This window comes from Barbatula barbatula (assembly GCF_947034865.1).
Source record: "Barbatula barbatula genome assembly, chromosome: 18".
In the NCBI taxonomy this organism is placed as follows: domain Eukaryota; kingdom Metazoa; phylum Chordata; class Actinopteri; order Cypriniformes; family Nemacheilidae; genus Barbatula; species Barbatula barbatula.
This window is the reverse complement of record NC_136781.1, coordinates 11,743,419-11,755,501: the sequence shown is the minus strand read 5'-3', so window position 1 is coordinate 11,755,501 and position 12,083 is coordinate 11,743,419. Positions and strand designations below refer to the sequence as shown.

Below are 12,083 nucleotides of genomic sequence, written 5' to 3'. Positions count from 1 at the left end.
CATTTGTTCATGTTTAATGTTCATTTATCTTTGAACAAACTGTTGCCAAAACATTTGATAAATATAAATCTACAGTAAGTTACTGGTAACTAGCTGCGTAACTACAGCAAAAATGTTTACAGTGTAAGGCTTAATTTTGCCAGTGTAGTGCACAACATACACAAATAGACTCACACACAATCCGCTCATTATCTATTTCTACATTACGTCCAGTTCTGTTAATGTTTCAGCAGGAGGCAATTCACCCACAGATACCCTCTGTTTGATCAACCTAGTGTTTGCAGTAAGTGGGACAGTGAAGTCTTAAGTCCAACCTGTGTGCTTCGCTCAGAGCTTTAGCTTAGTTTCATCCACACAAAATGGGCATCTTTTTTGGATTATATGTTCTGGGCGTTATATTTACAACCGTTCTGATACTTCTTCTGACATCCATTACATTTCATCCATTTAAACGTTACCTGGAAAAATGGAACGAAATGAGGCCGATTCCGGGAATTGCAGGTGCCTATCCAATTATTGGCAACGCACTGCAGTTTAAAACTAATGCTGGCGGTAAGAGTTTGTCATCTTTATGTGTTATTATTAAGAATATTATGACATATTTGACAGTCATATTTCAACATTATAGTAGTGTGTTTCTTTTGAAGATTTCTTCAACCAGATTATTCAGGGCACAAATGAAAACAGACACCTTCCTCTAACAAAAGTTTGGGTGGGTCCAGTCCCCTTTCTGGTCCTATATCATGCAGAGAATATTGAGGTACTTATTGTTCACCATTATACCCACAGTTTCTTTAAAAAATATGTTTGTTTTACAACATCTATTTCATTTTAAAATCTATACAGGTGGTTCTCAGTAATTCTAGGCACATTGACAAGTCATTTTCATACAGATTTCTACACCCTTGGCTTGGCACAGGCCTGCTTACCAGGTACTGTATTGTGGGTTGTATTTAAAAATACATGCTCGTCTTCTCAGGTTTCAATCTATTGTTAACTTTACCACTACACTGTAAAGAATGTTTTTCAGAATACTTTTCATAATATTAATAATGCGGAAAATTACAGAAATAAACTGTAAACTTGGCTGTAAAATAACATGAAAAGCATGAAAAGTAATTCAATTTACAGAAAGTGTGTGTGATATTTTCAATAATAATATGCCTTTCCAATCTGAATATGCAGCTGAAATCAGGTTATTTGCATGGGCTAGTGTACCATTGTCTTTATTTCTGGCCTGTCCTTGAACTCAGCTTTCATCACAACTTGATTATATCATATCTTATCATGTTTGGCTGAAACTATTTCAACTCTTAATCAACTTTCAATGTTAGCAGTATCACTCCATCTGGTTAGAGGTGAAAGCAGTCCAAATCACAAAATGAAATGCAAATAATTAAAACATAAAAGATAATATATCTATCAAACAAATGCATTTTTTTAATTTACTTTAACTTGTCAGCGGAGCAAATTGCTCTTATGTCTCAGATTATCACAATTATGTTGACATTTATAGTCAAACTTTCAAGTTTCATGCAGGAGAAGATCACCTACCAAACTGCCAGATCTCACATCTCATATCCAAGACACAAAGTCTATCAAAAGCACAGTAGTCTGTTATTAACCAGGCTGGACAGAAGGTCATCGGCCATCTGTCCAAACAGAGTAGAGTCCAAGTAAAGAAATGTAATGTAATCTTATATCCACGTTCACAATAAATCTGCAAGGTTTTTCTTTACATTGGAAACAGCACAGGTGAGAAGTGGCGTATCCGGCGTAAAATGCTGACCCCAACCTTCCATTTCTCCATTCTCTCTGACTTTCTGGAAGTGATGAATGAACAAACTGATGTTTTAATCCAGAAGATGGAGAAGCATGGAGGTGGAGAGCCTTTTAACTGCTTCAGCTACATAACATTATGTGCTCTGGACATCATTTGTGGTGAGTAATATTCGGTCTTCCAATAACATACTATTTAATTATACAAAAAAAGAATTTGCAACAGAATTGTTTAATTTATTTTCAATGTTAGTATACTGTATTTCCTACATGCATTCTGTTGATAAGACATAAAAGATAAGTGTCTCATTAACAGAAACTGCCATGGGAAAGAAGATCTATGCACAAAACAATGCTGACTCTGAGTATGTTCAAAGTGTCTATAAGTAAGTAAGTTCCATGTTGAAGCTTTTAGCTAATAAACATGGCAGCCATGCTATTCTCTCTCAAAACTGAATGTGTTTATGTGTAAAAACTTTCCGGAACCTGTACGAACACTGGGGGAGTGTATCTAGCACAGTCATATGTCCAACTCTTTTTTGACGAGTTGACCATGAGAAGACAAGGCATTTAACATTGTAAATAAGTCAGAATGCATGACACACCGTTGCAGGGCCACTTTAAAATTCGTCTTGCAGAATGAGCGACATCATCACTAAGAGACAGAGAGCACCATGGCTGTGGCCAGACTGGATCTACAGTATGCTAGAAGAAGGCAAAGAACAGTCTAGAAGATTGAGGATTCTTCACAACTTTACTGCAAGCGTGAGTAAATCATTTAACGTCAAAGTAAGTTTGCCTCGGATAAAGTGTTGGCTGGTTTAACAAATGTAATGGGAACCTTGGACGAGACATTAGGACCACCAAACCATCTTAGCTTTTCTGCTTAAAAATAAATAAGTTTATATTATTCGTATTTCTGTTTTTTCCTGAAGGTTATCAAGGAGAGAGCAAAGTTAATGACCTCTGACTGTGACAGTATTTCTGACCAGCGGCCGTGGAAGAGACGAGCCTTTCTAGACATGCTGTTAAAAGCTACTGATGAGAATGGAAAGAATCTGAGTCATGAGGGTATTCAGGAGGAGGTGGACACCTTTATGTTTGAGGTACAGATAAAACTAGAGAAAAAAGAATGTGAAGAAAACCTTTTAAATGTGCAGCAAATGTGCACTTGGTAGTTTAAATTAACATTTTACAGAAAGAACTGATATGTTTACTACCCCCATAAACCTCATAAAGCTGAACCTATATTTAAAGCATAATACAAAACACATCTACAGGGTCATGACACAACAGCAGCATCAATAAACTGGGCCTTACATCTGATTGGCTCTCATCCTGAGGTCCAGAAGGAGGTGCAGGCAGAACTACAGGAAGTTTTTGGTATTTATTATTATTATCATCATAAACCATATTCTATCATATTCTATCATTTCATATCACACAATAAACTGTACCGAATTGCAGCATGGTGCACTGTACCAGATCTTATCATATATCGTACCTTATCTTATATTACCGTGACATATACAACACCACAACACTACTGCTAAATGACATATACTGCATCATATACATCATACCACCCAGCATCACACCGTACAATACTATATAATATCGCACCAATATTAATATCGTACCGTACCGAATCATTTTAGAGACCATATAATATCTAATACTGTGTATCTCAATAAAGGATCATGCACAGATACAGACATGATGATGATTCTGATCGGCAGGCTCATCAGAGCGACACGTCACAGTGGAGGACCTGAAGAAGCTGCGATACCTGGAGTGCGTCATCAAAGAGAGTCTGCGGATCTTCCCCGCCGTGCCTCTGTTTGCACGCAGCATCTGCGAGACCTGTCACATCAGTAGGTGGCAGCAGTTTGTAATCTCACTAAACTCTTTTTGATGTCTCTCTCATTATTTGAGTCTCACCGAAACAGCTGATATCAAGTCTTCTATTTCCACCTTTCATTGTCAAACGTAAGAATCCTGAGTGTTTTATCCTAGCTAGCAATCTTTCACCTCATATAGAAACAAAGGGTAGCTGGGAGGAAAACAACAAGTTTTAGGACACAAAGTGCAAACTAAGCTTCGCTGTTTGTTTTACATTGCAGAAGAGTTGTGCTTGTGGTGCTATTCCCTGAAACACTCTGAAAGTGATATAATTTGACAAGTAACATACTGTAATTTTAATACGGCTTTGGTTGCAGATGGGTTCAAAGTCCCAGAAGGAGTGAATGCTGTTATAATACCATATGCGCTTCACCGGGACCCGCGTTACTTTCCAGAACCTGAGGAATTCAGACCGGAAAGATTCCTGCCAGAGAACAGCAAAGGGAGACATCCATATGCGTACATACCTTTTTCTGCAGGGCCAAGAAACTGCATTGGTGAGAAAATATCCCATAAGAAAATATAGGAAATTAACAAATTTCTTTAGGGAACAAATTTTGCTCCGAGTATCATTATTGTGGAAAGTGATAAAAAAATCTTGACAAACTGTCAAGTAATACGTTAGAACGATGTAAAGTACCGTCTTTTACAATATGACATCATTTGTTATGATTTAGTTACGTTTCCTGGAGCTTTACTTTACCCTCAGCTTGTTTAGCAAGTCTGCTGTATGAGAGATGCTGTGCTGTACTCCCACACTACCACTAGTGTTTGGGCCTCTGTCCCAACATTGAACGAGACAGATTGCGTCTCAGCATGCGCTCGCAGGTTCAGGCCACTGGCCACACACAACAATCAGCTTCTAACAAAACAGAAAGAGAGCCGCACACCTTCAGACATAAATTATTTCAGCAATCTTTAGTCATCTCCACTGCCTTCCAGGAATGAAGGTTCATTATAAAAGCCTTATAAAGAAATGTACTTGATGAATTTTCCACTGTCATCTTAGTCTTGATGTGCGTATCTGTTGCTGCAGGTCAGCGATTCGCCATGATGGAGGAGAAGGTAGTTCTTGCTATGATCTTACGTCATTTTGAGGTAGAGTCATGTCAAAGCCGTGAGGAACTAAGGCCGCTAGGGGAGCTCATTCTGCGTCCCGAGAAGGGGATTTGGATCAAACTGCAAAAACGAACAAAGTGACTGTTGCCACTGGCAAAGAAGAAATGTCATACCACCAAAGCGCTGTAGTATTTGTGTTGATAGTTAAAAGCTGACTCTGATGCAATCTGCTGACTTTATTGCTTTGCCTGCACATATTTTATAGGGAAATGTGTGAAAACTGATTGATTTGAATAAAATGTGAATAGAGTTGTAATAAACAGAACATTTCGTAAGGAATGACGTGTAGAAGTAAGGACTAGCGCTCACGTTTTTAGTTAAATAATTTCACAGGACTGTGTGTGTACACATGTACAGTGAAGACATATTACAGAACACAAATGATAACCTATTTTATGACGTGAATGTAATACATTTTTTCTAAATGCACAAACAGTTTACATAAAAAGTAATATAATGTTATTTGAACTTAGATACTGCATGTACACATTTTAGTTGATCTCAGGAAAATGAGTTGAGGAAGCTTCGAGAACGTGATATTGATTATAAATTGATTTGATTCAACGTGTTGTTGACAGGATAAGTCAACTTACACACTAGTTGAGACAGCAAAAACGTAACATTTTAAGTTGAAAGAACAAATTCAGAAGCTGCAAGTTGTGTGTCAAAAATACATCGCGATACCTAAAGTTTCAATATTTGGTCAATCTCATTTTCACAGATCCATTGCAGATACACCAAGCAATAAAGCACCTGGCATTTAAAGCCCTCGGGCTCTCCATTTTTAGTGAGTTAAAATTGCTATATGAAAACAAATTTTCCGTTCAAGAATTTCCAGACTAAACAGTGCACGATCTGCCGAATCATCTGCATCGTACTCAAACACAGAGGTTAAATATAACTGACACCTTTAATCAAAAGGACATTTATCTTGATGGAATTTCTCCAGGCTTTCATTTACTAAAAACATTTTCTTTAATTAAACGAGAATTTTAAATCCCAGTTCATTTTGTCCCAGTCAACCCAAGTCAGTTTGAAAAAGAAATGATTGGCTTTTATTAAAGATCCATTAAGCTCAGAAAGAGAAGGATGACGTACATCGTCCTGTGCTTTCATATTAATTGGGGCAATTTTTTTAATTTGTTTGTTTGTTTATCTGGAGCATGAGCAACAATCAATCCCTAGTATTCATCTTCAGGGCAGATGAGAGTTTGCTTATTTTATGGCATTAGCATGAGCAAGTTTATGGAGTTCACAATCTGTCTTGATGTCCAGTTTCCAAATGACAGATTCACATTCATCCTAATGCTTATTTGGGTGACTCCCTTCTGACGGTCAGCAAGGATACATGCGTTCCACGGGGATAATACTTTATTCTGTACTTAAACCCTGCTCTGTCAACTCATTTAGAGAGATTTGGGGATGATGGGTATAAGGTGCAGAGCTCATCCACAGAGAGGCAGCGTTGCTCCTCATCATTCCAGGTCTACCCAGATCGGTGCTGGTGCTGGTGAGAGAGCAGAGCGCACTGGCCCATCACACTGATGGGAAATTCAGCCAGCCTGCCAAACCCCGGACCCCTATGGCAACCTTATCAAAAATAAACTCACATTTGATCTCTGGCAGATGAAAGCTTTATGACCCCCTAGCATTAAAACCCTTGTTAAAAGTGAATGCCTGTACATGCAATAAAACACTGTCTATGTAAATGTACATGCTGATCAAAGATGAGTGCACAAAACGATGAGACACTTGTAAGAATTATAAACACATTGAATTGATTTGAATCGATGAATTTGGAGACGGTGTAAAAAACATATCATTCATATCATAGTCATTATTTTAAATGCATTGCTAATATTATTTCATATTGTGAAGCAACCAGTAGAACAAGTTGGATAAAATAGGCAGTGAGGTCGGAAAAGTCTGAGCTAAGGACCACGTTAAAATCTGGAAATTAGGGCCGAAGAACAGTTTTCATGCACAATGAAAAAAGATCCCCAACTACTTTAAGATCACTAATCAGTTGTAAGCACATGTCCGACATTAAGTAAATGTGTTTGTACATAATGTCATTATCCTGTCTCTTTTGAAGTACACTAGATGTTTATTTGAACATTCTTAAATAATGCTCAGAGATTGTGGACCATCAAGTATTGGTAACTTGTGAATTCCATGCTGTCAGTCAAGCAAATAGACAGATAAATAAAACCAGAGGATGTAAATCTTTTGTACGTTTAACTTTATACTTAAATTGTTGTTGATTTTTATGTAATATTAAGTGAAACGCGGAATTCAATTAAACTCAAAACACAAATTTTCTTAGTAATGTAAAATTTTGGAGTCCCCTGTATGTATTTTGTGTTGGAATTAGTAATTAAATACATGCTTAAATAAATACAGCGTAAAATACATCACAAATTCTTGATCAGACACGGAACAGCTGTCTCTGAAAGATTTTCAACATTTACGCTTCATTTTCTGAGATTTTCTCGATTATCTAATACATCCGTTAGAGATTGGTGGCAGTTTCAAAACTCAAACTTGAAACCCAACATCACATCAAAGAAAAAAAGGAGACTGAAAGATAAACAGTAAAAGAACATTTCTCCCATACCTCTGTAAATTCAGTCACTTACCACCATAGTGCAAAACCCACATCACTTTCTTCTCAGGATTGATGATTTGATTTTGTTGTCTGTTTCTTGCATAAAAATGTTGTATGATTTTAATTAGGCTGTACAATAAAACAGCAACCAGAGTATTTTTCATACTACAATTCCTCCATTTGTACAGTAAAAGTACTATAAGTAAATGCTGACAGATTATGTTTTTGTCATAGTTTGGTGCATCAGGTAACCATTATTGTGACGTCAGTGCTGTAATGCTACACCTGGTACAAAACACTCTGTTACTAAATATTGTAGATAAACTTTATCTAGTTTAATATCAATATTAAAGCTCAAGCTGTTTCTTTAGCACAGGACACACAACAATGGTGTACACAGGTCAGTAAAAAGCAGTCAGATAGACACGAGGCCTGGGCAGGTCAAACAAGAAGATTGGCAAACATAATGGCTTTCAGAATCACTTTGCAGAGAAAAAAGGAACCTATTTCTAACCCTTGAAGGTTTGTTTTAAAGCCTTTGAAAGCACCTTTCTTTGTTTTCCCTTGTTTGAAGTACATTTTCTAGTTTGTCAGTGATTCAGACGCTTTTAATTAGTTTATAAGTGTTAAAAAATATATAGCTGGCTAGTAAGAATTAGTGGAAATTAAAGTTTTTTATTTGTGATGAAACTTTTATGTTGTTGAAGTGAAATACTGCATTGCCTTATGTATGTAGGTGTGAATTTGTTGTGAAGGTCATCTTTTAAAAGTAGACACACATCCGAGACGATATTATTTGCAAAATTAGCATATATACAGAACTTGTTTTTTTAAGCTCTTGTGAAAAGGATCAGCTTTTTGTATGCACCATAAAATGATATGCATTAATTGAAAAAGAGGAAAAATCTTTGTTTCATCTTCATTTAATAGTTTCGGGTTTGATCATAATCATCCGATCACAGGAAGGCGGACCCCTGGAAACCTGTGGGCCAGTAGAATTACTATTACCCTTACTAACCCCATCAGCAACAGCCCTACTAACATCTTCTATAATAATATATCCAACATAAATCTTCCCTGCTGCATTGTATTCTACACACGAATAAAGAAGCTGCAGACTTTAATAGCGACTGAAGCGATAAGACAAAGTTAAGAGTTACAACAGAAAAAATACTATTCAGACGCATAGGGGTAGGAAATGCCGGTCCTGAGTGCCACTAACCTGTAAATTTTAGCTTCAACCAAATGTGCAGGGCAGATTCCTGCTAGTGCTAGATTAAGGCCCGGATTCATAGACAAGGTTTAGCTAAAGCAGACTATGATTGTAATGTTGCTGTGTGTGAATGTAAGCTGTCTGCCAAATTGTAAAGCCGAAAGTGAACAAATAAAGTTATTGGCTTGGGAAAAAAAAAGTCGACTCAGAATCATGCGAACGAGTCGTCTGTCGTTCTAATTTCCATTCCGGGTCAGATTTGCGTCACTCCGTGTAAACCCGCTTACATTTGCGACACTGCCTGCGGTAGACCAGTCACAGCAGACTAGACCATATGACCAATTAGATCAGAGTGGGCTGACAGAAAGGAAGAGATTAGACAGATGAATCGCAGAACGAGTCATTTAAGAGTCAGTCAAGAAGTAAGGTAACATAATTATAATAACCATGTAGTTACTTAAACTTGTTGTTGGACACTCCATAAACCAAAGTAGGACCTTAAAAATCATAAAATACTTACTCTTTAATATTTTAGTCTGGGACTAGTACTAAGCCATTAGAGTAATAGAACACAAGTGACCTTGACTAATGAGATATTTCCATTCACTTTCTCTGTAGATACTTCAGAAAATGATTCAGTAAAGAGTAAAAAGTCTTGAAGTAACACACAGCATGTATTTTTAAAGCTTATATGATTTTAAAATATTTCATTTATTAGAATGTATTGCAATATGTTAAATAGGCATATACATTTTACATTTAAATTTACATTTAGTCATTTAGCAGACGCTTTTATCCAAAGCGAAACATTGGAAGCAATTATAACAACATATTATAACAACGTATAAAGATTTTTCAACTTTTTGCTAAACATTTTCTTTGTTGTGTCTAGTTAAATTATTAATTGGATAAACCAGGTGACAATAAGCACTTTCCACATGTCGAACCTGATCTCACAGGAATTCCTAACTGTTTTACGAGGTGGCTAATTTGCATGAATGAATACGTTGTCAATCGTACAAAATCGTGATTACTAGAAAAAAATCAATAATGAAGCCCCGCCCCAGCCCTAACATCACTGGTATGAGAGCCGATCGTACTAAAATGTAGAAAAAATAGATTATACGAATTGGCCAAAATTAGCCACCTAGCAAAATAGTAACGTTTTTTGCCGTAAAATTGTGTTGGAATGGCATATGCATTGTGTGTGTTTTTTGTTAGTTTACAGCTGTTTTTGATCATTCACACTGATGAATGGAATAAATTGGGACAGGTTAACATTTACACTGCACACATTGTCAGCAACCTCTGAATTTTAAAGATACAGTTACAAAATATAATACCAAATGTAATCGCGGCTGTAGAATCCCTGTTTATGATATTTCAAGGCAGATTAGATTTACCATCTGAATGTAATAATGTTTTTTATTGAGCCTTTGTTAAGTGTATCTTTAGTCCACTATTTGGTCTCCTCAAAAACTGTACCATGTGCTTTTTGAAGTGATCATAAAGGACTTTAATATCTCTTACCGAAGCGGATTCGAGCCAGTATTCCAAACCGAAGCTAATTTGTGTGTGAGTGTTGGTCACTCTTTCAGTGGCAACCTGGACTTAGAGAACATCCAAGGAGCTTCAGGGGAATCTATTTCACCCTTAATTTGGGCTTCTACGCAGTTCCTCAACATGAAGGCGAAGGGAAATTGATTTTCTGGAGTCTTGTTTCCATGAGCTGAATATTTAAATTCCTCAAATCCCTTCAACAGCTCCAGGCTCTGGAAGATACCGTTATCGATGTTTTGGCTAACCCATTGGTTTCTCATTGGAAAACATCAAGGGCATGTTGTGAAGAGCTGTCAAATTTAAAGGAATAGTTCACTTAGAAGTTAACATTCTGTCATCATTTACACACTTTAAAATTACTTTTTTCTTTATAACGCAACAAAAGAAGTGGTTGTCAGTGCCTTCATTCAACATTCTTCAAAAGATCTCCACTTGTGTCCCAAAGTTGAAAGAAAATGATATGGGTTTGCAATTACAAGAGGGCGAAGAAATGATGCAGACTTTTCCATTTTTAAAAGATTAATCTCTTTACTACACAGTCAAATGCTGGGTTTGCACTGTGACACAGTTAAAGAATCAGAGCTGTAATGAGTCGCAAGCTTACTGTGCTAAATGGAATAAAAGTGCTTAACCTTTGTGACACAGACCAAGAGGCTAATGCAGAGCTCATTCCCTTAACAAATGTTATACTATAAATATGCCCGAGGAATTAAACATTTCTTCACATTGGCAGTAGTGTCCTCATTTAGATATATTCTAGGCAGATACAAATATAGTCCTGTGAAATTAAGTAAAATCACATTATCGATTAATTCACCCGTTCATCCATCCAATGCTCATCCTGTATCCTAAAGCATGGCACTACCAACCTTAAGATCATGTGTTTGATTAGGGAACAAAACAACTATTAAAAAGTATATGTCGCTTTGGTTGACCGTGTATGTCATATGCAGGGAATGATGCAATGACGCTCCATTCATCTATTCATTCATGTTGATATTCTGTTTATTAAGGTCATTACATGAGAAAAATGTACACAAAAACCTCTTTCTGCAATATGCATGTTACAACATTGATTTTTGATTGAGTGTGGGAATGTATTTTCAGTCTGTAAGTTTTTGATAGGATGGGTGTTTGCCTTTGCCCTTGCGCCCATATTCTTTTATATATATATATATATATATATATATATATATATACTTCAAAACATCCAGTTTGTCACATCAATTCAAAAAGGCTTTAAACATACACTTAAACACTTAGTGCACTTAAGCAACCCAGTCTACAATAATATATCAAAGACTCCCTGGATATTTTTTTTCTTTATCGGATCATTCAACGAAACCCAAGGTTTAGCATACGAATTCCAGTAGCTTAAAAGTTTCTCACACAGTCACGCCACAGAGTCTTTACTCGCCTTTCTGATGCTTAGCTTTAACTTTAGCAGATCCTTTTAACTGTATTACATGCCTAAAATGCATTAAGTTAATGCCACATGTTTGGCTGACTACATACAGTATTTGCATTAATGAGTATATGACTGTATGCAACATAGTCTGTTGATGCATATAGACTAGCCAATGGTTGAATTAGGAAAAAATTGGATTTCATGGATTTGGGCCAATGAATCTAAAGGACATTTAAAGAAACTAAATAATTTTTTCTTGGAAAACATGTTCTAGTAGAAATATAAAACAACTATTGTAAAAAAACTGTTATTTCCTATTCCAACAAAAATATGAAATGTCAGCTTTACAATTTTCAAATAAACTTCGGCCCATATTAATTAACATTAACGTAAGAAACTACTGTCAGTATTTACTAAAGATTTACTGAAAACCTAATCTCATTAGAAATTGTAACTATTTTACAAAGTGGCTTATATTTGTATACATTTGCATG

General features: G+C 36.3%; 1 protein-coding gene across 4 annotated transcripts; it reads left to right on the top strand.

The window, feature by feature from the left end:
• Nucleotides 1-172: 172 nt before the first annotated feature.
• cyp4v2b (cytochrome P450, family 4, subfamily V, member 2b) lies at nucleotides 173-7,575 on the top strand. Of its 4 annotated transcripts, none has more exons than XM_079480614.1 (11): nucleotides 173-552; nucleotides 648-760; nucleotides 847-932; nucleotides 1,751-1,941; nucleotides 2,096-2,165; nucleotides 2,418-2,544; nucleotides 2,715-2,885; nucleotides 3,060-3,162; nucleotides 3,519-3,653; nucleotides 3,999-4,178; nucleotides 4,718-7,575. In XM_079480614.1, exons 1-11 carry the CDS (start codon nucleotides 360-362, stop codon nucleotides 4,879-4,881), a joined length of 1,533 nt encoding a protein of 510 aa, XP_079336740.1. In that variant the 5' UTR covers nucleotides 173-359; the 3' UTR covers nucleotides 4,882-7,575. The 4 variants fall into 4 exon arrangements, with proteins under 4 accessions (XP_079336740.1, XP_079336742.1, XP_079336743.1 ...); XM_079480616.1 differs by having other exon boundaries at nucleotides 269-552; nucleotides 1,756-1,941; XM_079480617.1 differs by having other exon boundaries at nucleotides 274-552; nucleotides 632-760; nucleotides 1,756-1,941.
• Nucleotides 7,576-12,083: the final 4,508 nt, after the last annotated feature.

Excerpts from the sequence above, each read along its gene's own strand:
- cyp4v2b (XM_079480614.1), top strand. The coding sequence starts at position 360 with ATGGGCATCTTTTTTGGATTATATGTTCTGGGCGTTATATTTACAACC. Across the intron at positions 933-1,750 it reads GGCACAGGCCTGCTTACCAG|CACAGGTGAGAAGTGGCGTA; the intron begins GTACTGTATTGT and ends CATTGGAAACAG. Across the intron at positions 2,886-3,059 it reads TGGACACCTTTATGTTTGAG|GGTCATGACACAACAGCAGC; the intron begins GTACAGATAAAA and ends ACACATCTACAG.